At 33.8% G+C, this 26,979-nt stretch overlaps 1 protein-coding gene across 1 annotated transcript; it reads left to right on the top strand.

Moving 5' to 3' along the window:
• The first annotated feature begins 739 nt into the window (after positions 1–739).
• LOC115976479 (beta-glucosidase 12-like) lies at positions 740–6,544 on the top strand. The gene is made up of 13 exons (XM_031097783.1): positions 740–927; positions 1,046–1,115; positions 2,753–2,811; positions 3,020–3,095; positions 3,225–3,302; positions 3,392–3,479; positions 3,999–4,254; positions 4,620–4,735; positions 4,979–5,196; positions 5,294–5,325; positions 5,716–5,818; positions 5,913–6,021; positions 6,203–6,544. Exons 1-13 carry the CDS (start codon positions 772–774, stop codon positions 6,369–6,371), a joined length of 1,530 nt encoding a protein of 509 aa, XP_030953643.1. The 5' UTR covers positions 740–771; the 3' UTR covers positions 6,372–6,544.
• Positions 6,545–26,979: the final 20,435 nt, after the last annotated feature.

Genomic DNA, 26,979 nt, shown 5'->3' with positions numbered 1-26,979 from the left:
CTGAACCATGCTTGTATAAAATTCTCTACAAATAAACTTCATTAAGTCATTGTTAACAAAAAAAACCATTTTAATTTTTAATTGTATTATTATTTTTAGTTACATTGAAAGAATTAATGTAAACAGGAGGTTTTTTTTTTTTTTTTTTTTTTTTTTTTTTTGTTAAATTATAACTTCCACACATGTGGTTTCACTGAAATTTAAGTTGTTTATCTGTGGTTTAAAATTTGACACTTTACCTACCTAAGGTTTGACCAAAATTTAAGTTGTCTACCTGTGATTTGAAATTCCATAATGCATGCAAATGTTTTGATGAATAGTTTTTGATATTGTATTTTTTTGTTTTTTGTATTTTGGAGAGAAATATAAAAGTGGAGTAAAATTGCATATTTAGCTCTATTTTTAACAGATGTGGGTTATAGAAATCTAATTGAGCTAACCTCAGGTGGACAAAGTATTAAATTTCAAATCACAGATAAACAACTTAAATTTCAACTAAACTAAGCCGAACAAATTGTAATTTACCCTTTTTTTTTTTTTTTCTTTTTGAGTTTTTTGAGAGGATAAACAGGAGGTTATTAATTGACAACGATTTTATTAAAAAAGTCATATAGTAATTTCTAGTGCTGATAAGATTTACTGTGTACCATCGCCTGTCCTTTTCCTAGCTTCTTTTTTCTTTTTCTTTTTTTCCAATTCCGTAATCAATCCGATAATATATTGCTACTCTATAAAAGGCCATAAGGACCTAGAATAACCAAGATATCAGTTATGGAGTTTCAAGGCTATAAACTCTTAGGCTTCCTACTTCTGCTTGGCTCTTTGAGTCATAGCATTGCTGTTGCACCAAGAAATGTCACTGCTTCACTCAACCGGAACAGTTTTCCGGCCGGTTTCATTTTTGGGACAGCGTCGGCTTCTTACCAGGTAAGTCCTTGGTTTTGCACATGTTTGTATAATATCTAATGGAGTTTTGCTTCAAGTGTCCTGAGAGTCTGAGATATCATGCATAACGCATATGTGCCAATGTGTGTTTAAATTTCAGTATAAAGGTGCAGCAAAGGAAGGAGGTAAAGGACCAAGTATATGGGATGCTTACACCCATAAATATCCAGGTCTCTCTTTCTCTCTCTCCACATATGCTTACCCTCTATCTCTAAAAGTTACGCACAACTCATGACTTAACTTAAAAATCTCGAGTTCAGTGCATTTTGTATGGATTCACACAGTGTGTAATAAATACTACCTATGATAAATAAGTTCATTTCATTTTTTTTGAGTAAAATACAGAAATTATTCTGAGGTTTGAGTTAATGCCAAGTATTATTAATTTTTTTTCAAAAATATTGAATTTTCTCCATTACACAAAAGTCACTTAACAGTTAACATCACTGAAAAATTATGTTGTTCTTTTAGCTTCCTTCCTCATCTTTAGATACTATTTATTTACCATGACTACCCAAACACTTTTGCAATCATATAATTGCCACAATATAGTCATTTGTAAGAGTAGGATTATGGAAGGAAAGTCTTTATGACCCATCACACCTGTGAGTTTAAAAATTGTTAGTTCGAGTAATGATAAGTCTAATTATTGCTCAAACAGTCCTACACTTTCACGTCATACAAGAGTAAAGATTAAGTGGGTGAATACAAAGACTAAATGCACAAGCTTTCTTCAATTTTTGAAAAAGTTTGGTGTCATATGGTGAGTTGTAGTATAAGTTATACAAGAGTAAAGATTAAGTAGGTGAATACAAAGACTAAATGCTCAAACTTTCTTTAATTTTTGAAAAAGTTTGGTGTCATATGACGAGTTGTAGTATAAGTTGTTGCACTAAAATTGCTCTTAATTTTTCATATATATTCTTACCGTGGTGGGGACCACTGTAAGAACTTGTCTTGGAGCCTGGTTTGAAAACCATGCTCTTGCCGTGGTTTATAAAACTAGATAATAATAAGAAGCATGGGGCCAAATTGTTTTTTGTTTTATATGTTTTTGCTAAAACAAAAAAGCTTTGACTTTAAGGAGAAATAGATTTACAGAAATCAAACCATGTGGTTTCAGCAGCTTTAGGGGGAGAAGAGGACATAGATGAAAGCTACGAAATTGCATTTCTGCTAAATTGCTGTAATAAAATTTCGACAAGTACTTCTCCGTTGAACCAAATATTTTTGGACCAGACAAAATTGACACTAACCCGATAAAAAAAGAGTATGGATAAGAATTTTTGGACTCATGAGAAAGTTTGAAACCGACCCATGGATCAAATGAGTTGGCCTACTTTATTTCAAATGGATTTTTTAAATTATTTAATTTAAATTTTGTTTTTTTTTTGTTTTTTCTGAGTCTGTGTTAAATGTTAATCCTATCTCACATTTTCACTGTTTGTTGGTTTCTTTATTTCGTATTTTTTGCCTATGTTTTGTTTTCCTCACAAAAACTTATAAATTCTTTTTTTCACACTTTAAAGTTCACCTATAAATGTGTAAATATAAGAATTTATGCATTATTTAACTTTTGTTATGAGTATTTTTGTTTTTTTATTTTATGTGTATTTGTTCTCTTGTTAGCATTGCAAGGAAGATAAATACAATATTAAAGTGATTTTTATTTTTATTTTTTATGTTTTATTAATTTTGGTGTATGAAAAAAAAAAAGAGAGGATCATATCGAGTTTGACTTGTGGCTCAAAGTAAGGCATAACAAAATTTACATCTTCTAAATATAAGATTTGTGATGAAATTACAGATAAGATAGCAGATGGAAGTAATGGAGATGTAGCTGTGGATCAATATCATCGCTACAAGGTACATGAACGGATGAACAAAACATAAAATGAAATGAAGCCTCACCCATACGTGTTTGGAATTTTCTGAAGTTTTAAGGCCCATCCTGCTTACAAAATTTGATTATTCCAAATATTGAGCCAAACTAATAATTAAAAACCGGAAAGGAACTTAAACTATTTTTGGTAAATATTTATTTATTTATTATTATTTTTTGTTTTTGTTTTAGGAAGATGTAGGGATTATGAAGGAGATGAATTTAGATGCATACAGGTTCTCAATCTCATGGCCCCGAATTTTACCAAGTAAGATTATTTGCATAAATATTTACTTTGAGATTTATGAGGTATAATTGAGTATACATCAGGGACATGAATCAATATAATTATGCCCTTCTATGTTTCTAACAATTTTATCATGGGGTCTAATTTCAGAAGGAAAACTTAGTGGCGGTGTAAATAGAGAAGGAATCAAGTACTACAACAACCTCATTAATGAGCTTCTAGGAAAAGGTCAAGATTCAATCTTAAAATTTCATCATATCGTCAACTTATTTTACTTTTACAATTCATGATTTAATTTTTTCTATTAATGAATGCAGGTTTAAAGCCCTTTGTGACAATTTTCCACTGGGATCTTCCCCAAGCCTTAGAAGATGAGTACGGTGGTTTCTTAAGTCCCCACATTGTGTAAGTGATTGAGTCACCAAATAATCTGCACCTCTTCTCCATCCGTTTATAGACTTTTTACATACATTTATCATATCATAATTAATATTTAAATGACTCCCATTATTAGGATAAAAGAAAAAAATATTGAGGACCCATAAGGATACTAAGTGAATTTAATTATTTAACCATTATTTTAACACTCTTAGAGTTTAAGTAATAACTAAATGTTAACGACATATTTTACGGTATCTTATGTTTATGATTCAGACTCCATCTCCCTTTCCCATGCTATCTATCTATCTCAAAAAAACAAAAAACAAAAAATTCTGCTCTCGTTTGGTCTTAGACTCACCTTTGTTAGGTGGGGCACAATGTGGGGTGGAGCATAACATAAGAGACTGAAGCAGAGATAGGTTCAATCTCAATGCCATGATAAAATAAATAAATTATAATTTGTCTCAAAAGGCTAAACTACTAAGGAAAAAAAATGAATTTAATTATTTAATGATAATTCTAACATACACGTCTAATATTTAGGGATGATTTTCGGGACTATGCGGAACTTTGCTTCAAGGAATTTGGTGATCGGGTAAAGCACTGGATCACACTAAATGAGCCATATACCTTCAGCGATGGTGGTTATGTAACAGGGCAGTTAGCACCTGGTCGATGTTCTGCTTGGCAAAATCTAAATTGCACTGGGGGGAATTCAGGAATAGAGCCATATTTGGTGACACACCACCAACTGCTTGCTCATGCAGCCGCGGTTAAATTGTACAAGCAAAAATATCAGGTTTGACTTATCAAACTTTAACATAAAGAAACCAAATATTTCCATTTTACTCTAAAAAGATACTCATTGCATATGATATAATGAGTATCTCTTAGACCACATGAATGTCAATTTCTAAATATGATTAAGTGAAGTTTAGTTAAATTAACTAATAAAGTTTCTTACTATCGAATAAGAGATCTAAGATTTGAATCTTGCCTACACTAAAAATCAAATGGTGTCTTAGTCGATGATATGAGCAATCATAATGAAGTTGATACCATAGGTTAAAATTTTAACGTATCTATCAAAATACTTTGATAAATATAGAAAATCTCAAGCATAAGCTCTGAGTGTCTCAACAAATGTTAACAATTCACATGCAGGCAATACAGAAAGGTGTTATAGGTATAACACTAGTGAGTTACTGGATGGTGCCATACTCTAATGCGAACGACAACCAGAATGCGGCACAACGTGCCCTTGATTTCATGCTGGGATGGTAAGTTCTGCTTGCTGGTTTTCATTTTACATTTTATATAATTTAATCCTTGCCCTTTGACAAGCTTAAATATTTCTATCTACAAAAAAATCCCAAAAAGAACATAATTTCTTTTTAAATTCTAATAAATATACAAAAGTTATTACATCCACATAGCATGTACAAATTTATTCAAGTTATGTATGTACAAATTTAACAGATTAATAGTTAGCATAAATTTTAAATATTCCATTGTTATTGCAGGTTTTTGGACCCATTGACAAATGGTGACTATCCACATAGCATGCGATCTCTCGTTAAAGACCGATTACCCAAGTTCACCAAAGAGCAGTCCAAGCTAGTAAAAGGATCATTTGATTTTATAGGATTAAACTACTATACTGCTTATTATGCAGCTTATGCACCTCAACCTAATGGTGTAAAAGCAAGTTACGCGACAGATTCTCGTGTTAATCTTACTGGTAAGTTCAAATTCAACATTCAAAGCCACACTTATGAGTTTCTTATGTATCTAATATAAGAATACTAACTAGAACATATTTTTTCTTGTTTTCGTAGCTTCGCGCAATGGGATCCTCATTGGTGCTCCGGTATGCACTAGCTAATTAAATACATGTCATCATTTTTGTTTTAGTTTAATGAAGGTCCTTAACTATCAATTTTACCAACTCAATTTATATGACAAATAAAATTTGGCTCTAAACATATTTGAATCTATCTTTTCCAATTTATTTGATGGAAAATTATAAGATCATCCATGTCTATTATTTAAACGAGTCACACGATTCATTAAAAAATTCATATGACTAAAATTACACATGGATAGTCTCTTCAATTATGACATCATGGGTTGAGCAATATAGCATCAAACATGTATGGAACCAAACTTTTTTCTTTATATTTTCTTTTCTTGTATTTAAAAATAAAGCACATCGTATTGAGGCTTATGTAGTTACGTTAATATTCCTAAATAATTGCAGGCTGCTTCAAGTTGGCTCCATGTGTATCCTAGAGGAATTCGAGATCTTTTGCTCTACACAAAGAGGAAGTACAATAATCCACTAATTTACATAACCGAGAATGGTAATTTCCTCTAACTTCTTTTTTTTATTTATATTTATAATCCCAAATTATTAGGTTTCCATTTGATGCTAAATTCTCCTAACTATATTTATAGGAGTTGACGAGTTCAATAATGCCACTTTGTCACTTGAGGAAGCCCTTGCTGACAACCAAAGAATTGAGTATTACCATAGCCATCTTTGGTACCTTCTTAGGGCTATGAAGTAAGTGCTTAACATTAACAAATAGAAAGTTTGATTTACCAATGAAACACTCTTTAAATAATATAATTATATAACAATCTAAAATAAAATAGATTTCATATCCATAGATCTCTCTCTCTCTCTCTCTCTCTCTCTCTCTCCGTAGAATCTAACTGGTGTTGATTTCTTTTTTATGGTATAGGGATGGCGTTAATGTAAAGGGATACTTTGCCTGGTCATTGTTGGACAACTTTGAGTGGAGTTCAGGTTACACCATTCGATTTGGAATCAACTATGTAGACTACAAAAATGGGTTAAAAAGACACCCAAAACATTCAGCCCATTGGTTCAAGAATTTTCTGAAAAAGTAGACATGGACTATGCTTGTATTATGAACTAATAATTTCTTCTCCAAATAATAAACTGAAAATAATTTCTTCTCCATTTGTATGGACTTTGATATATGTAATTGGTATCTATGTACGTGTCTCAAATTATTGTTAAATAATGACTTAATAAGAGGGCACTCCAACTGATTTGGATTTTCAATGAATTAATTTTGCCATCTTTTACTTGTTTCAAAAATATTCAAGAGTGTGAATACCTACCTAGATACTTTTGAATTATTTGTTACATTGGAATATTTATTGAAAGCTCAATTAGTGTGAAAACACTAATGCTTGTTCAGACCCCAATTTTAAAATTACGGTTAGATTGCTTTTACTCTAACTTATCAAAGTGCGGAATAAGAGTAAATAAGCGAAATAAACCGGTAACACTACTCTAAGACATACCCAACCACAACAAATAGTTAAAAAAAAAAAGCTTAAAGAGTGAGAAGAGAGATGCAAACACAAAATAATACCAAGACATGTTATCGAAGAGGAAATTGAAGAACTCAACAAAAAACCTCTCCGTGACCCTCCAAGTCGAAATCAATCCACTAGTGAATAAGTTGGGTACATGAATAACAAAAGACCCTCCAACCCTAGTCAACCCCATGTAATTGAGCCATCTAAGCTCCTGTTACCAACTGGGCTTCTTGGAGTCTTGTCTTCACTAGCTTTCTGGATCTCGCAATTTAGCCCGATTGCACCCACCACTTAATGGCTCCTTCCAATGCTTCCCAAAGGCACCAAAATATGACTCAACACTTAGATTGGGTGAGGTAAGTGTTTGGGTTAAGAACCTCTCAAGGATGTAGAGATGGAGAGGTAGGAGTAGAGGAAAAACAAGAGAAAATGTGCAGATGATTGTGGGTATAAAAATCTAAAACACTCAAGTGTTTTTGCTAGGATTTTCTTTCTGAAAGCACTCCTTACATCTCGTGGGTAATGAGGGTATATATAGTGTGAGTAAAGAATTTGGTAAAACACTTTTTTGTTTTACCAAACAGAGAATTTCGCGGGTACCTCGCGATGGCCTTTCTCGCGAAGTACTCGCGAATTTGACAACTTGGCATGACTCTTCAGCTTCTATTCATGTGCTTCACACGTGGCCTTTCGAGGGTTACTCTTCTCGCGAGCTTCTCTAGAGCTAGTCACGAATTGCACTGATTCTTCTTTGACTCTTGATTCTTCACCAATCTCTCACACTCATCCCTTACAAATAAACCCACATAAATACAGGGAAATGATTGAAGAAAATACAATCAAATTTGGCACGAAATTATAGCTTAGAAAGACTAGTTGGAAATCATAACTTTACAATGTGTGAGTGCTATGGTTACTTAAGCACCGAAGTCCCACATTTTTAACTTTTTTATTAATAATCTACCTAATGTAGATCCTATAAACAAATCATTTATATTATGAAAATGATAGCTTGTATTGGAACTAGACACCATAAGGAAGGCTGGAGTCTCCACCCTTTCTAAGTGGTAGAATTATGTTTCTTTTTCTCTGTGAATCTCTTGGCCTATCATCTTTGAGAAGGAATTTCTATTATCTCTAGTACGTAATAGGTTTACTAGCTAGTAGGTCTCATGGGTTTGTCTTTCATGGGACTTGGGAACAGTTTAGCTCTTAGAAGATGGAGGACATCACAAGGAACTTGAGCAAGCTCTCTCTTTCTGAAAGAGAAAACAAGGGATAAGATCACAAAAAGGATTCCAAATTAGAGAAGTTGGAGTCCATAAGTTACTTTTTGAGTTTTATTTTTTTATTTTTTTATTTTTTTTTATTAATTTTAAATAAGAGACTAATGTAGAGGGGTCAGACTTAGGTTTAGTGTCCAGTGACATTGGACTTGTTGAAATGGTGACATGTGTCCACTTCAGGACACATGTCACCATCGGACCGGGTCCAGTGCACTGGACCTAAACCAAGTCCGATGCAGAGAAGGTATTAATATGCGAGCTGTGGACATTTGACAATCATGATATGCCCATTATTTTTCACTACCATGATTCTTTCTCAAAATAATTATAACTTTATAATAAAAAAATAATGTAATACAAAAATTTTGGGCAAAGACATCATTTATTTATTGTCTTCTAAAAAAAAAAGACACAATTTATTTATTTATTTTTGTATATACTTGGTGTGCTGTCGCAGGCAACCAAAAATAAAACCTATACTCCTAAAAATATATGTAGTAGTGTGAGTAAGGATCATTCCCATGGAGAGTATCTAGCTTAGTTTTATGCTACGTGAACAAGGAGGGGGGGGGGTATAATGAAAACAATTTTAAGAAAAAAAAAAAAAAAACTAAGGAACAATTCAAATTAAAGTATCGAAACTAATCAAAAGAACAAACCTTGGTCTAAGTCAATATCCACCATCAAAATTTTACAACTAATCATTGATACAAGTATATATCAATTCACACTTTGAATATTCACCACCGGAATAATTTTCCTATCTCTCCTTAGTCGTAGTTAATTAGAAAACAAGCGATCTAATAAACCCTAACTACTAAACAACCCAAGACAAGTGCTAAAGGTTTAATTTAGTAGCAACCTTAAGAATTAGAGAGATCGATGAAACTAAACAATACAAACACAAATGGTTGCATTTAATTTAGTCGAGCATTCTTCCTAAGATCTAATAATTTCTGATGTAGCAAATCATTAAATCTTGGTTGCTTCACAAGTTAGAGAGATCAAACAATTACAGACTTGACATCTATCCTAGCAATAGATTGCAATGAACAATAAACTAGAAGGCCTCCTAGTAATTAAACGAGACAATCATGAAAATAGGCACAGAAGAACATCCGATATTCAAAGCATAAATTGAACAATAAAAACAAAATAGATCTCACAGTTTTATTGATTCCCAAGCTTCAGTTTCCTTCGACCAAGTATAAAAGTTTAGCCAAGTAGGGCCATGATGAAAACTCAAAGGAAAAAAATCAGAGAAGAGGGGAGAGAGAGGCGTGTGTCCAATTCTGATTTCTCCTCCCCCTTTTACACATTAATTCCCCCTTTCCCAAGCCTACAAAATCTCCTAAAAATAATATCCAAATCTAACTAATTAAGGAAAAATATTAAAAATAAAACAAAGTCCTAATATAACTAGGAAAGTGGTGTTTTTCAGCTGGAAATTTCATGCACCAGATCTGGAAGCTTCTGAAAATAAACCCCATCAAATTTGCGTATTAGAATTGCAGGCAAAGGAACATTCCAGTACGTCAGCAGCGCAGGTGCAGCAACCTCAAGCCCAATTTCGACCTTGATGCAGCCCGTATCTCTCAAAACTCAAAACATGAAAGTTGTAGAGCTTTGTCTTGGTGTTCCATAGCATCTTGAATCATCTCAATTGGAGCTTGGATGAGAGAGTTATGCCCAGATTACGAAGTGATGTCAAAGTTGTCCAGAATCGCCCAATTAGCTACGTTTTCCACTTAATGTCTCCATTTGCATCCTAAATCAAAATATAAGAATAATGAGTACATTTAGGCACCAAATAAATATAAAAGACTAAACATTAAGGGAGAAAAATATGACAATTTGCATACTTACCGGAAAAAAAATCTCATTCCATTATTGTATTGATATCCATATGCTAATGTAGTATTTAAGGTAGGGTTCAATTCCAATCTTACTATAAAAACCATATGCCATTTTTATCAACTTCAAGAGAGAGAGATAATAAAGCTCTTAGTAAAGATTTTTTTTTTTTTTTTTTTTTTCAACATGAACATAGAATCACAGATTATGGTTTTACATCACTTTATTATATAATTATTATTAATTTTTTGAGATATGTTTTCTAATTACCATTCAGCATTTGGCCTAATTCGGTCCATTTCTCTGATTTAGTTCACTTTTGTCCAATTTGTTCCATTTTGGTCAACTTTGGTCCATTTCATTCCATTCGGGTCCATTCATTCCATTCCAGTCCAATTCAGTTTGTTCGGTACACTTTGGTCATATTCAGTCCAATTCGGTCCACTTTAGTGTACTTACTTAAGAAAGGGAAAATACAGATTTATGTTGAGATATGGTAAAGTCTCTAATGGTTGAATAAGAGATCTAGAGTTTAATTCCTACCTACTCCAAAAATTGATTGGTGTCTTGGTCTGGTGATAAATAATTATCATCAGGAGCGGATGCCATAAGTTGAACTCTCTCTAAAAAAAAAAAATTATTTGAGTAATATCAATGGTAAGTTATAAAAATTAGAAGAATATGGACTACTTCAAAAAAGAATAATATCACACAAAAACACCAAAAATGATAAAATTATATATTTGTAAAAATAGAGAGAGAGAAATCACTTTTAGAAAATCACTTTTCATATCCAAAAATAAATGTTTTTCTACCTCTCGTATCCTTTGGGCAGTGAGACTGTTTTGTTGGTTGAACTTCATCGTGTAAAGATTGAACTTAATAGGCCATTATTTTACCATATGTATGATTCTCCAATTTCTGCACTAATAAGGCGTGCATAATGCACATCTTGATTTTTGGAGGGAGAGTAATGTTTAAATATAAAGAAAAAGAAAATGAAAAGTTTCCCTTTAATTTGCTAGCTACCATGGATTATGAGCTTGGTCAGGCCCTATTGTCTATTGATGGTCGATCCAACCTTTGCCAAAATTATAATAATTTCTTATTTAATGTGATGAGATGCTACATAAGTTATAACGACCCATGTGTATGTACATTTTTTTTTTAAAGTTATCAAAATTACTTCTTTTTAAAAATAAATAATAAAAAATTATCAAAATTACTACTTAGCCATGTCCACAGTATCAATGCTTGCCAATTCCAAAACAGGAAATGGGATTTGTTATTTCCTAGAGGCCACCAAGAAAGAACCTTATCCATTCAAGATTTAAAAAAAAAAAAAAAAAAAAAAAAAAAAAAAAAAAAAAAAAAACCGACCACTCTCTCGATCTCTCGTCTCTCTCAAACTACTGGTTTACTTCTTCTATGGCTTCCTTAATTCAGTTTCTTCTTCTTTGTTGCTCTTTTATTTATTTATTTTTACGTTACACACATATCTCAAGCTTAGAGATTTCACATACCAAATGCTCTAACTCCACACCCTCACCAAAGATGTTACAAGTTACATCCCTCCAATACGTGTCCAAAATTCATCATGGCACTCCACTTGTTCTGGTCAATCTTGTAATATCATTGTGTTTTTTAAAACTTTATTTTGAGTTAATACGTTTTAGTGTTGTATTTTTGAGTTACTCATCACAACTTCACAAGTAGTTTATCTTCCTCTTATATCTTTGGTTTGATTTTTTTTTTTTTTTTTTTTTGAGTTAATACATATATAGTTATTTTGAATATGAGAATTAAATTTATATTAAAATACAATATTGATTAATTTGATTATGCATTTGGGTGTGCCTATCATTTGTATAATATTAAGACCAATTTTGTTATGGTTTTTTATTTATTTATTTATTTATTTATTTTATAATCAAGATTATCTCCTTAAAGAGAATGTTGAATTTGAATAATTTATTTGAAACTTAAAAAGTATTCCATAACTTCAAAAAATATGGATCACCTCATAAAGGAATAATACAATCAAACACAAAAAAAAAAAAAAAATAATAACAGAATCATATATTGTTAGAGATAGAAAGATAAAATAATTTTAGAAATTTTTTAATTTTTAGAGAGAATAAATTATTTTTAACAAATTTTAGAGAATAAATTATATATTATTTCACAATTACAAAATAATTATCTATTCCCATGCATCGCGTAAACCTACAACTAATAGTAATAATAGGCCTGAACCTTTGGGCCTACAGTTAACTAAACTAATATTTTGATTGGTATTATAATAACGTGTGAGTAGTATGATTAGTTAACATAGTTATTTTTTAACCCATAAAATTAACCTAGCTTTTGGACCAAGTTGTACCCATATTTATTATATTAACTTCTTAATCGAAATCTACCTAAGATATTATCTTCTCGACTATTTTTATATATATATATTTTTTGAAAGGATTTCCTCGACTGTTTATTATATCATAATAGTTTCGGTCATTTTTATTAAATTTGCTATTCTTTTTATTTTCTTCCCCTTTTTTTGGGGTAGAAAAAGGCATATGCATTGAAACTAAACCTAGCATCAAATGACCTGTATGCTGTGTCCCGTATATATATTTTTTCTTAGCCAAACCTATAGCTGGCATGAAGAAAAGATGCCCATTTACCCAGGCCAGGCATCAATAATTCAAAATATGCTCATTTTTGTTTATGGTATAAACATATATGACTTATAGATTGCTGTAGAGACAGAGAACTCTCTGACAGTATGACCACAAAATCCGAAGGTAAAATGGACCATTACGGATGATTCAAAATACGCTTATTCAAAATACGTTTTTCGTTGGATGTGTGAAGTTGCATATCAATTATCACCAATGAATCGGATATGAGTTTATCGCTGCCAATAAGGATATACAATACAAATAATGTATCGGTGAACATAAATCCAACAAACATAAATCGTTGAACTTGTACACAACTACACATTTATCTATAGCATAGAATATTAAAGGCATAAATGCACTTTTAGTCCCTACATTTTGCATCTTTTCCATTTTGATCCCTACACTTTCATTTCACCATTTTTAGTCTCACTACAAAAAACGCACTTTGGAGCTGCGTTTACAAAAAAACGCAGCTATAGAGTGATGTTTGAGCTGCATTTCACACATTCCATTTTAGTCCTTACTGTTACTCACTTAACAGAAATTGTTGATGTGGCAAACAGAGTGCATTAATGGCACATTAAATTCTGACGTGGCCAATAAAATAATATTAAAAAATGCCATGTCAACATAAAATAATGATTAAAAAAGACACATAAGCATCCACATCAACTTTTGATTTTGAAAGTTAATTTATCTATTTTAACAAAATAAAAAATGAAAAAAACAAAATTTGAACCTAAAATACATGAATTTAGATTTGCCATCCTCTTCATCAAAAGACAAAAGAGCACAAACCCAAAAAAAATCGTACAAACCCAGAAAATCAAACATAAGAACACAAGAAAATCAAACCCAGAAAAATCATAAATGAATATTGTACAAACAAAATCAATCCATTTATGTATATATACATAAACCAAATTATCCAAAACAAAATCAATCCACATATACCAACACAAACCCAGCTCAACCATACCAACACAAAGCAAAATTAAAATTAAAATAAGAACACAAACCCAGATTAAACATAAGAACACAAACTCAGATTTTCTAGGATTTTCTTACCCTTTCTTGTCAGCCAAACACAAACACAAACTGATCTCCAACAAGAACACCAAAACATCTCAAACCTAGCAATCAACGATCAACAAACCCACCCCAATGACCCACTCCAACAACAAACCCACCTTTCGACCCACCATCGAACCCAATCGACCACTGCTTCATAACCATTGACCACCACCATCGATTTTTGTTTCACAGCTACCACCACACTGATCTAAGCCTCTCTCTAAACCCAGATCAAAACTATGGAAGGTTATGGAGAGGGGAGGAAACAAGGAGGGGCGAGCAGAAAGGGGAATCGGGGAGGGAAAGACACCGGTCTGAGACAAAGAGACCCATCGAGAGAGAAAGACATCGATCTAAGCCACACAGAGAGAGAGAGAGAGAGAGAGAGAGAGAGAGAGAGAGAGAGAGAGAGAGAGAGCAAAACATCGATCTGAGCGAGGAGCTTGAGGCATTTGGGTTTGGGTTTGAGCAAAATCAAGAGATAAAGAGAATGGGTCAGTCAGAGAAAAAAAAAAAAAAGCACCACAACCAGTTGTGGTGGTGGTGGTGGCGATGATCAAGGAGGTAGAGCTCGAAGCTTTTGGCCATGAATGTGTTTTGGAAGAGAGAGATCTCCTTTTTTGGAAGAGAGAGGAAGCTTGGAGAATGTTTTTGAAAGTTCAATTAGTGTATAAAACACTATGAACGTTTAGACCCCCAATTAACAAATTACCAATTCAAGCTTAATATCAAACAATTAATGTGCGGAATATGAACATAAGCTTAAAACAGAATTGATAAACAATCAAAACCAAATAAAATCACATTTGCAGCAAAAATTAAATTGAAAAGATTAAGGGAAGAGAGATGCAAACATAAGGACAACATATGATGTGTTATCAAAGAGGAAACTGAAGCCCTCGGTGTAAAACCTTTCTGCCGCCTTCCAAGCGGTAAACAATCCACTAAAGAATGTAGTTGGAATACATGAACAGCAGAGGACCCTCCAAGCCTAATCTACCCAATGTATCTAAGCCCTCCAAGCTCCTACTCCAACGAGGTTACGCCGAACCTATTTCTTCTTTAGCTTACCGGATTCCACTACTTGACCATAGCATCAACCAATATGAAATTGGTCCCTTCTTAATTGCTTCCCAGACACCAAACGGCCTTCTCACAGATATGGGTATGGTAAGAAAAGGTATTGGTAATGTACCTCTCAAGGATTTGACAATGGAGAGGAAAAGAGTAGAGGAATTTGAAGAGTCTCTATGTGAAGATTTTGGATGAATCAATCTTGTTTTTTTTCTCTAGGGTTTTTCTCTCAAAATTCTCTCTGGAAGCTCTCTGAATATCGTGGGTATAAGGGTCTATATATAGTAGGGTCAGAAGGAATGTGAAAAGTTAGTTTTTCCCAAACAGGGTGGTCTGGCGACTTGGCCTCGCGACTGGGTTGAGTCGCGAGTTCAAGCTGTGAGCTAACGGCCTGGCCAGCCTGGGACTTTTGTCCTGTAGTGCAACAGTTGGCATGACTCTTTAGCTTCCCTGCATGCTCCACACGTGTGCCAACTTTGGCGGCTTGCCAGTCGCAAGTCACCCGCGAGTTTTTGCATCCTTGCACAATCTTGAACGTTTCTTCACATTCTCTCACTCACTACCCTTACATGATTCCCACCTAAATACAGAGTTACTAATTGCTAAAATACAAGAAAATTTGGTACGGAATAAAGCCAACAAGATAGTTGATAAAATTCAACCTTACAGTTTTAGAAAGGTTAGGGGAACCGATTTTTGAAAGGAAGTTTTGGGTTGAAGTTTTTTCTAGGTTTGTGTTCATGTGATTGAATATTTTGGTTTTTGGTTCTTTCTTGTTCATGTTTAAGATGAGACCAGATCTGAATTCATGTGTATTTTAGGTTCTAATTTTGTTTTTTTCATTTTTTATTTTGTTAAAATAGATAAATTAATTTTCAAAATCAAAAGTTGACATGAATGCTTATGTGTCTTTTTTAATTATTATTTTATACTAACGTGGCATTTTTTAATATTATTTTATTGGCCACATCAGCATTTAATGTACCAATATTATACTCCATTTTGCTACATCAGCAATTTCTGTTAAGTGAGTAATGGTAAGGACCAAAATGGAACGCGTTAATTGATTTAGGGACTTAAAAGTGGTGAAATGAAAATGTAGAGATCAAAATGGAAAAGATGCAAAATGTAGGGACAAAAAGTCCATTTACGCCAATATCAAATTACAACGTGGTCTAATCTGATGCTGTAGGATTTTTTTTTTTTTTTTTCTTGGAGCAAAAGTTAAGCATGATTTATAGTTGAAGTAAATCAGTTTGAAAAACATCATCTAAATTAATTAGGTGGAAGATCTTCTATCCACACATCAAGATTTGCAGATTGAACTACTCTTCTAGCAATGGAATGGGCAAATTGATTAGTACCTCCCCTCTTAGTATGCCTAAAACTCCACTTCTGTAGGGAACTTGATAGGTGGCAAATTTCTTCTATTACATGGCCATACATGGTCTTGGATGGTCCTTGGCAGTTGATAGCATTGATGACCATCTGGCTGTCTCTTTCAAATTCCACTTAGAAAATACAAAGCTCCCTTGCAAATAGGGGTAGCAATTTTTATCCTAATCCATAAACCCACCCATAACCGACTTAATTTGGATAAGTCTTGACCCAACCCAATTAATATTTGGGTTAAATGGATAAGACCCAAATGGGTAATATGATTAAATGGGTTTTGATGGTTAAACCATTGGGTACCGAATTACCCATTTAAAATTTAAAGTTTAATAATTAAAAAAAAAAAAAGGCCAAAAACCCTAATAAGAAAACATCACAACAGCCCTAGCCGCCATTTCTTGCATCTAAGTGAAAAAAATTCTCCTCCATTTTCTTGGGCGTTTTCTCAGCTACCAAACTAGACAATAATCTAAACACCTCTCTCTCTTTGACTTTGCCCTGTAAAACCCACAAAACCTCACTCACTCATGCAAAAAGAAGGAGATCATAGAACAAAAATTGGGGGAAGTTGGGCTATGATTTAGATTCATGGCGTTAAAAGCGACATTGGAGGGATTCAAGACAATGTGCTATGATTCAGACTCCATGGTATCAAAACCGTGGATCTCATCCACTTAAATCTGTCTTGCAAATCTGTAATTACTCTATATTTTCCTTAATTTTTTTAATAATCCTATGTTTGGTTGCTGAGAAAAGTTAGGAGAAAGAAAAAAATAGTTAGCTTAGGTTCAATTTGGCATTTGTGTATTTGCTATTTTTGCTCTGTTTTAGGGCACAATTTTTTTTGAGGGAAAATATATTATGGGCAAAATTTGAAATAGTTTTGGATTGAAAAATCTATATGATTTTCAGTTTTGCACATTTAAGATCAAGGTGGATAGAGACTTGAGAATGATTCCTCAATTCTTATAATTTAATTAATATTTTTTTTACTTATCTTTTGTTTGGTTGCCAAGAAAAGTTAGGAGAAAATAAAATTAGCAGCTTAGTTTCAGTTTCAGTGTTCTTATGTTTTGGGGCATTTGCAGGTTAGTTTCAGTTTCAGTGTTCTTATGTTTTAGGGCACAATTTGTTTTGAGGGAAAATGTTTTCCTGGGAAAATTTGAAATGGTTTTGGATTGAAAAATCTATATGATTTTTAGTTTTGCACGATTAAGATCAAGGTGGATAGAGACTTGAGAATGATTCCTCAATTCTTATAATTTAATTAATATATATATATATATATATATTTTACTTTTCTTTTGTTTGTTTGCCAAGAAAAGTTAGAAGAAAATAAAATCTGTAGGTTAGTTTCAGTTTCAGTGTTCTTATGTTTTGAGGTAAAGGTGAATTAGTTTTGCCAAAAAAAAACTCAAATGATTTGCATAGTATGGATGAGAAAATTTTTCACAGGTAAGAGAATTTCTCGTTGATACCCTGAATATAAATTTTATAATGGGTTAAATGGGTGGGTTTCAGATTAAATGGATTGGGTAGATAATGGTTATCTTAAAATTTTTTAAATGGGTCATAAATGGATCAATGGGTAATTATATGCCCAACTCATCTATGACCTAACTCAAATCATACCCAACCCACCCAATTGCCACCCTACTTGCAAAGTACAATACTCTTCTAGCTGCCATAGCTTCCACTAAATCCACAAAGTGTGGTAGCTGAATTCAGGGTTCGCCCTAGGCCTAGGCCATGGCCTAAGGCCCCCTAACATAGAAAGACCTTCAAATATGAATATAAATTCTCTGTATCATATTTTGTGTTTTACTTTATATTCCATCAATCACAACTTGTCATATATTTGTTTAAGTTCCCTTATATAATAGCCAAAGTTTAAAATGGAAAAAAAATAAACACATGACAAATTGTGATTGGTGGAACATAAAGTGGAACACAAAATGTGGTACAGAGGATTACTATTCCTCAAATATGGAGCGGCAAGGTCTTTTTTTTTTTTAATTAAATGAAAAATGTGAGTTAGGTGTACATGTTTTTCTCATTCTTAAGAAGGTTTAAAATATTATAGTTATACTAGTATATCAAAAGTTTTGTTACATAGGTCCTATAAATTGATCTGCTAATAATTCAATACTCATTGATTCTCTTGTTGAAGGGAAACCTCATTTCCACATTGGTTTGTAAGTTTTTTTGTAGTAAAATTTGTAGTAAGTATAGCATTTTCTCCACAAAAAAAGAAAAAGAAAAGAAAAAGCATTAATAGATATACAACCCATTCACCATTAAATGAATAAAAAAAATGCTAAAGCTAATACAAATTTTACAACAAAAAATTTACAAATTGATATGACAGGAATATGATCAGTGTCATTTAAACAATATAATAAACAAATGTTTAAATAACAATTTTTTTTTATTGGTGATATGCCAATTTGTAAAACCTATATAGTAAGTACCATTAGCTTACTTTGGGTGAATTAGTCATATTAATAAGTAAGAATTAATAATAGATTTGAAATAAATAAATAAATATATATATATATATATTTATAATAAAAAATAAATGACTAAGTATTATTTAAGTAATATTTAAATGTAAAAAAGTCACCCTTAAAAAAAAATTTCCTTAATCCCCAAACTATCTTGGCCAGTCCTGACTGAATTTTCTGGCTAAGAGTTGCGATGACAGTCCCACACGAGTCACCAATCACCACACCAATTCCAGCTAAAGGACGATCAGGATAAATAGCTCCATCAAAGTTTGCTTTGTAAAGGCCTTCACGTGGAGGTTGTTTTTTGTGTACTTCCAGGAACTCATGGAGGAGTTCTTTTGCTTTTGAGGCCAGTTCACCTAACGCCCGTGTGGGTTGCTGTTCTCTGATGCCGTAGTTTTTACCCTATGATAAGGAATAATAAAGTACAATTATCCCTCTATATCCTTTGTCACACACTCACACTACTCAAATAATTATGTTTTGAATATCTTGCAGGAAAAAAAAAAAAAAAAATTAGTTTTGTATATCACAAACTTAAAAAAAAAAACCAAATATAAAATTAAAATAATTTAAATTTGAAATTGTCATATAGCATTCCACATATCGAGGAACCATGTTCGAGACTAAGAAGGCAGAACAGTAAATAAGGATTTAGCAATTGATTTTGACTTATCAACGCTTAATGTACATGTACATGTTAGTTTTTAGTAGGCTGTAAATGAGTTGAGATTTGTCTAGTAGTGAATGTTCAAGTTTTGCTCGACAACAAAAGTAGAATGTTCAAACTTGGCTTAAGCTTTATACAAGCCTACAAATAATGTTCAAGTTTAAGTTTGTTATAAGTATAAAAGCTTCAGCTTGGCTTGGCTTGGCTTGATTAATGAGATCTAACTCAATATCAAGCCCAAACTCAAGCTAAATATCATGTTTTTGAGCTTGAGATCCAACACAAATATATTATCAAGCCTATATCGAGTTTATTATCTAACCTATTTGATTTGGATAAGTGGTCTCAACTTATAATTAATTAAAATCTTAGAAGAATATGAGTTTACTTGTCAAGCTCATATCAATTTTATTATCAAACTCATAAATAAGTTTAGGCTCAACTTGTTTTGTTACTTTTATATCGAGCCTTAGTGTTCACGAACTTGTTCATGAACAATATTTTTTACTTAGGCACAGCTCAATTATTAAACAAGCCTAAAACTAAAGTTTAAGTTTGGCTTGTTTATAAACAAACAAACATGAACAAGCTTTTTATCGAGCCAAGCCCAAGCTGTTTATGAACGGCTTGGTTCATTTACAGCCCTAGTTTTTAAAGCCTTGAACAAACAATGTTTAACAAATTTTATGCCAAGTTATTAATTTAGTCATCTATGCAAGCCTTAAGTTAAACATAAATCAAACATATCAGGTATTGGAAATCTAAATAACACAAGATATGATGACCGGTGGTGACTCCAGGAAATTTCTTTAAGGTGGTTATTAAGAAACTTAATAATAATAATAATAATAATAATAATAATAATAATAATAATAATAATAATAAAACTTGAACTTATCGATGTCACATAAAAAACCATGCAAATACATAAAGCTTAAAATTTTCATATTACGAGTTTTCATATTTGAAAATCATTGTATGATAACTTCATTATCAATGCTATCAACTACATCCTTTTCAATTTACACAACTAAGCAATCATTCATCTATCAACATCTTGTCTAAATAAGTAACTATATAAACAAAATGCATCATCCCTTTTTTTTTAATGATCTATTCCAACCAATTTTTGTATTCTTTAAACCAATAAGGATTGAGTTGATGCAACACTCCACTGTATTTTTTTAGGGAAATCATGGCTAAGAGGTTGACAAAAACCGCTTTGTAAATATGCTCCTTATTTCTCAAGATCATTAAGATGAAAATATGAGACATTTTCTCATATCCTAGAATCAGAAATAATATTATTCAAGTCAATAAAAATTCAAGTAGAAGATTTTTATTTTTAGATTTTTAGAAAGTTTCAACCTATGATGTCCGCTCCTGATAATTGCTCTTTATCATCAGATCAAGACACCAATCAGTTTTTCGTGTAGGCAGGGATTGAACTTCAGTTCTCTTATACAACCATTAAAAACTTTACCAGTTGAGCTAACAAAATTAGAAGATGAATCTTGCAATAAAATTTATTTCCTAATAAGAAATTTGTCCATAGTGCTAGCAAAATAATAAAGGATAAACTATAGATTCATTCAATATATTTAACTTAAGTGCTATTACATTAATCATGTTTAATAAAGCATGCATGCATTATTTTGGTGCATATACATTATGTACAAAATGTATCACATAAATCCAATAAATTCAATTAAAGACTAAAGCAAGCATTAACAAACTAACTGTTTGGAAAAAAAAAAAAAGTGTTTTTTTTTTAAAAATAGCGATTTTAAAATATGCCCTTTGAAAACTTAAATTTAAAAATCACAATTAAGTATTTGCTAAAATTTTGGTTTGACAATTGAACTATTGATCGATCTAAAATTGTTGTTTCAATGCAAATTACTATAATTATCCTTCAACGGACCAAAATTTTAGAAAGGTTAAAATTTATTTTTAATGGGCTCAAATTTTTATTCAAGGTGTTTGTAGTGGGCCTTTTTGTTGTTAAAGTGGGCTGAACTGCCTCCTACGGTATTGGGTCCGAGTATTCTGAGTAGGGGAGTTGAGACCGGCCCAACTACAACTTAATTTGGTCCGGCTTGTGCGCAAACTATGTCTCGTCTGCCAGGAGCATGCTTACGGCGGGCAGAACGTGGTGCTTATCCTCTGTTTCTGCCGCAGAAGTAACGTTTCTCCAGTTTCTGCCGCAAAAGGAACTTTTCTCCAGTTTCTGCCACAGGACTGGATTTTTGCTATGTAGCAAAACTTTCTGCTGTGCAATAAAGCTTCCTGCTGTGCATTAAAGCTGTCTGTTGCGCTTTAAAGCTGTCTGTTGTGCTTTAAAGCCTTCTGCCATACAGTAAAACCTTTTGCAATGTGAATGACTACTCTTCGTTTTTACTGTAGAAATACTTTTCTACTTCCTGCACATAAACAAATCTAAAGTCCAAAGAAAATACCCATCAAACAAATGTTAGTTTAAATGGGTTAGGATATTCTCAAATATATTCATACATATATGAGTATATATACTTATACGTATTCACATATACATATATAAAATATATTTTGCAGAACATGAGAAACAAGATATATGTATATATATACTTATGGCGGGATAATGATTAGTTTGTATCAACAGTGAAACACGTAATAACAAATAAAGAAGAAAGCTTCCGCAGAAAAGGTTTAGCTAGTATAATAACTAACACGGTACATATAATGAAAATGTGCTACAGCAGAATAACTAGTACAAAAAGTAAAGATACCATAGCAGGACAACTGATGTAGCAGACGTGATAAAAACGTGTTACGGCAGAATGACTAAATACAGCAGATATAATTTATAATGAGAGAAATCAAATATATTTGCAATCAAAATCAAGTATTGAATCTTCCCATAGGATAAGTAAACCAAGAAAGAACCCAAACCCGAACTTGAACAACCTTATTATAGGCTTTTGTCATCAAAGTTGTGCATTTTGGAGAATAAGCCAAAATGGCTACTAGCTATTACTTTTGGGGACATCAAAGAGTGGGTTTGCTAAGAGGGAGGGAAAAGATGGTCTATTGATGCATGCCCCTATTCCTGCCGTATTTTCTCTCTTTGTTTTACCACTTTCTTTCTTTCTCTCCGTTCTTTCTTTACTCTTAGTTTTTTATTACTCTCCTACCGTGCATTGTTCCCCATTTGTGGTCTTTCCTTTTCCTGGGTCTCTCTCTCTCTGGGTGCTTACTACTCTCTTACCATGAGTTTTCCTCCCTTTAGTGCTTCCCTCCATTGGGTCTCTCTCTTTCGGTATTTTTCTCTCTTCCCCTGTTTTTCCTTTTCTTCCTCTGTTTTTCCTCCTCCATTCCCCTCCTTTTTTTCTGCCTGGTTACCTTCCTTTTATAGCAAACTAATTCAATGGGATTTCTCCCTTTCACCCCTAGGGCTTCATCAACTGTTTTTGGTTTGTTGTGGGCATCCTTTCAAGATTACCCACTCACCCATTGGTTGCCTAGACCACTGCCATTGTTTAGTTCATGTCTGCTGCACCACTACCCATTTCACGACAAAATTCCCTTTTATTTGTTCCTGCTGTATACCTCTACCTCACTACCTAGCTCTATGGCATGCATCAGATAGTCCCAACCATTTATTACTTCTTTTGGGTAAGATACCATCCCAGCAAGATATATTCCCCAAAAGAAGTCACAACAGGAAACCAAATATAGACCCCCTTTTCCCCCCACCACCAAACCACGCCCTCTGAATCCCCTTGACCATGGGCCCACCTCCCTTGTATTGGCTGGGTACAGGTTAGTGGTGCCCCGGCCCTTCTGTGCTTGCTCCACCTTCTTCTGTGTTTGTCTCCCACGCTGTTTTTGCCGTAGCAGATTAGCTTTGTTTTGGTCTGCTGCGTATTTTGTCTTATTTCTTCACGCGTTTCCTGCTACGTTTGTCATTTTCCTTTGGTTTGGCTTTTCTTTCCTTCACGTGATTCCTGCTGCTGACACTTCCTACCGTTCCTTGTTTCTTTTCATCGTGCTTCTTCATATCAGTTTTCACGCCTATCCTTTTATACAAAAGAATTTGGGCCTTCGTGGGCCAGATAATGTTGACTGGATCAAAAGGGTCTTGGGCCCAATTTGTCTTTGTCTGCCGAAGCCATTCTGCCAGGGAACTGTATTATGCAGCAGATCTGTATTCTGCGGCAGATTTGTGTTTTGCTGTAGATTGCTTTCACTTGCACTTATTTCTTTGGACCTTTCTTGCTCTTTGGTCTTCTTGGTGGGCCTTTGGGCCTTGCTTTTTCATTGGGCTTTCTTCCTCATGGGCTTTTGGATATAGTTTTTGTAAAAATGGGCATCAACAGTGTTCAAGGTATTTTTTAGGGTGGTTAAGTTTTTTTTTTTTTTTTTTCTAGAGTGGTCAATAAGCTATATTAACTTAAATTATTTATTTTTTTTAACTTATATACTTTTTTTTTTCTCAAGTGAGGGTGTACTTGACTCGTTCATAAACCCAACCAACATGTATTGCAAATAAAGATTGGCATATTGGCAACTTGTTCATTAAACTAAGAAAATTAAACCAAGGATTGCTAACTTGTTCATTAAACTAAAAAAATTATGAAAAAAAAAATCTATCTTTATTAATGGCAAAAAAGTTATATATCTCTCTGACTCTCTTTCTCTTTGCAACAGAAAATCAGTTCATGTGGATCGAGTAGCAATAAAACATTTTTCTTTCCTTTCTTTTCTCTTATTTCATTTCATTTCTTTTCTCTTCCCTCAGTTGTAACTAGAGTTTGACCAGTACTTACTGATCGGATATCTAATGCTGTTTTTCAGTATCTAATGTATAAATTTAAGGTCCAAATACTGCGAGTGTATATAAATCAACTCACTGTATATTTAATATTTTATGAATCTATTAACTTCTGTACATGATTTCTCAAAAAAAAAAAAAAAAATTCCGTACACATTTGTTTTCATTAAAACTGTTAGGACTGTGGACGACTAAAAAAAAAAAGTCAAACAAGTGAAATAGTTTCACAAATGCGAATTTGTATTAATGATTGTGTGGTACAATTCTCTGTGATTACAAAAGAGTTATCCTCTGATTCGATCTCCTTAAAAGACTTGTTGATTGGATTTGTAGTAATGTGATTTTGATTCAAACACCCAATGTACTTCAATTTGGTTGAAGAATGGATCAAAGATCTTTGGAAGAAAATTACAATGAATCTCTAACTATGAGTTTGTTGGAAATCCTTTGTTCTTCACATTCTTTGTGTTCTTCGTGTGTTCTTCGTCTTTGAAGGTTTGTGGTGGAAGTTCTTCGAGGCTTTAGAGGCTCGAATCCGTGGAGCTTCACTGATTTGTGGTTGTTTGAGGTTTCTGGAGGCTTTTGAGCTTGATTCCAGTGACCTTTGAGATCTAGGCAAGTAGTTTGGATGATTCTGCTTCGAATGTTCTTTGTATTTGAAGGTTTGTGGTGGAAGTTCTTCGGGGCTTTGGAGGCTTGAATCCGTAGAGCTTCACTGATTTGTGATTTGTTGATGTTTTCGGACCTTTGAGCTTGATTCCTGCAAACTTTAAGATCTAGGCAGATGGTTTGGATGATTCTGCTTCGAATGTTCTCCGATTTTGGGGTTGAAGTTCTTGATGCTCTTGAAGGCTTTGAGGCTTGATTCTTGTAGAGCTTTTTCACTTCTGAATCTTGGTCTTTTTAAATGTCTTAGGAATGCTTCTATTTATAGGAGTTTGGAGGTGGGTGAGCAACACGTGGCGGAGTCCGATTGGTGACACATGTCACAACCTGATTGGTCTGCTTATGTCATCGCTTACACGTGCTGGACTGCTTGTGTCATTGTTTACACGTGCGAGGCTGCTTGTGTCATCGCTTACACGTACGCTGATGCGTGATTGGTTTTTACATGACACTTGGCAAATTTTCGTTGGCTTCTGAATAGTGATAGCAAAACCTAGCAGCAATACATGGTGCTTTGTAATTGGCTGTATTTTGTGGACTTGGTAATGTGACGTGTCAGCTTGTGATAGGTCAGGAATTTTCCCTCTCTACAAATTCCCCCTCAAGACTCGTTCACGCACACAGTTTCAGAGTGTGGTGTGGGAATGAGTTTCAAAAATAGATCTTTACATTTGACTCTTTAAGTGAAGTAGTTGAAGGTGGTGGAGCTTTCAACAGGATGAGATAATTTCCGAAGAGTAGACCCACCCATATGAAAGGCTTTGATGAGACCGAAAAGGGGTCTGCGAGTATTTGAATGTACTCGCGTGATGGAGCCTTCTCAGCAGAGGTTAAGTTAAAGTAATTTCAAAAGAGTGTTCTATGGTATTTGAAGTGGGTTGGTGAGGGGGAAAGTTATTTGCAAGAAGTTGGATGTACTTGCAGGATTGACTCATTTCAACAGAGGTTAAGTTGAGGTAATTTCAAGAGAGTATTTTGGATCGTTGGCGACGATCACAGGGTGTAGAAGATGGGGGAGATGAGAGAATGGTGGCTGGGTACAGCATGCAAAGTCATGGGGCTAACATCGTGTTTTTAAGAAGTCCAGGCGAAGTAATTTCTGAAGGACATACTTTGGATTACAGCGAGGACATGTGGGAAAGTGGTTGAATGTGCGTGTGTAATTGTTTCACCCAGGTTAAGTTGAGGTAATTTTAGAAGCTTATGGATTCTAGGGATGCTGATGTTGGTGGTGAAGAAGACGGGGATGAAGCAAAGCGAATGGGTGAAACATACGCCACCACGGTGCTTGCCCTGTATGTTGGGGCCCTTCTGGTGTAGATGTTTATGGGAAGTACACCTTGGGATCCAGGACTGATTGCATGCTGGATGAGGTCCGACGGTAAGTCATAGAATGTGCATGCATGATGGGACCATGCCGATGGACGTTAAGTTGAAGTAATTTCAGAAGAGTACCTTCTAAATTCTTCAAGCTGATTTTAAGTTGGAGTAATTCCAGAAAGTGAGTTTTGAGGTACCAGCAACGATGACCTTTGGGTCCCATAGTAGTGGGGACATGGAATAAGGCTTTGGTGACCATTTACCGACACCAAAGGCTGAATTCTAATGAGCTGGTGCCTTGGAGGTTGTTTCAAGTGTTGGATGGAAGACAATTTGTAGGATACCCCAACACTTTTTACCATCTTCACCTACTGCCACTTGTTGGAAAAGCACAGAAAAATGAAAGATGGAGCTAACTTGTGATTCTGGTCTTTGGAACCAGCTAAGTTACTGTTTGTTCCGAACCACTGCTTCTGCTGGAAGACCAAGCAATTGGAGAGAGACTACGGGAGCCCTGAGGTTGGGAACAGGTGTGTCTGCTGGACTTAGATTTCCTGCCTAACCAAGTCTGAGGAAGCATGGAACCTTAATGCAGACCTTGTTATGAGTAATTTTATGGACAAATGTGGTCGTTAAGGGGAAAAACAAAATTTGTTTGGATCTCAAAACTGCAATGATGTTGTAAATAAGGTTTCGACTGAACAATGAGAGGGTTGATCTCAAACCGATTATGAAGCTATAACGGTTGCTAGGTGTTGAGAATGATGAGGTCATAGTGAGAAATGGCTGTGAAAAGGAGGACTTGAAAATCTGAAAGAAGTAAATCT

This window comes from Quercus lobata, chromosome 1 (assembly GCF_001633185.2).
Source record: "Quercus lobata isolate SW786 chromosome 1, ValleyOak3.0 Primary Assembly, whole genome shotgun sequence".
NCBI classification, from domain to species: Eukaryota; Viridiplantae; Streptophyta; class Magnoliopsida; order Fagales; family Fagaceae; genus Quercus; species Quercus lobata.
This window is presented reverse-complemented; position numbering and strand designations above follow the sequence as displayed.

Coding starts and splice junctions, on each gene's coding strand:
- LOC115976479 (XM_031097783.1), top strand. CDS start 772: ATGGAGTTTCAAGGCTATAAACTCTTAGGCTTCCTACTTCTGCTTGGC. Junction 3,096..3,224: donor ATGGCCCCGAATTTTACCAA/GTAAGATTATTT, acceptor GTCTAATTTCAG/AAGGAAAACTTAGTGGCGGT. Junction 5,819..5,912: donor AATTTACATAACCGAGAATG/GTAATTTCCTCT, acceptor CTATATTTATAG/GAGTTGACGAGTTCAATAAT.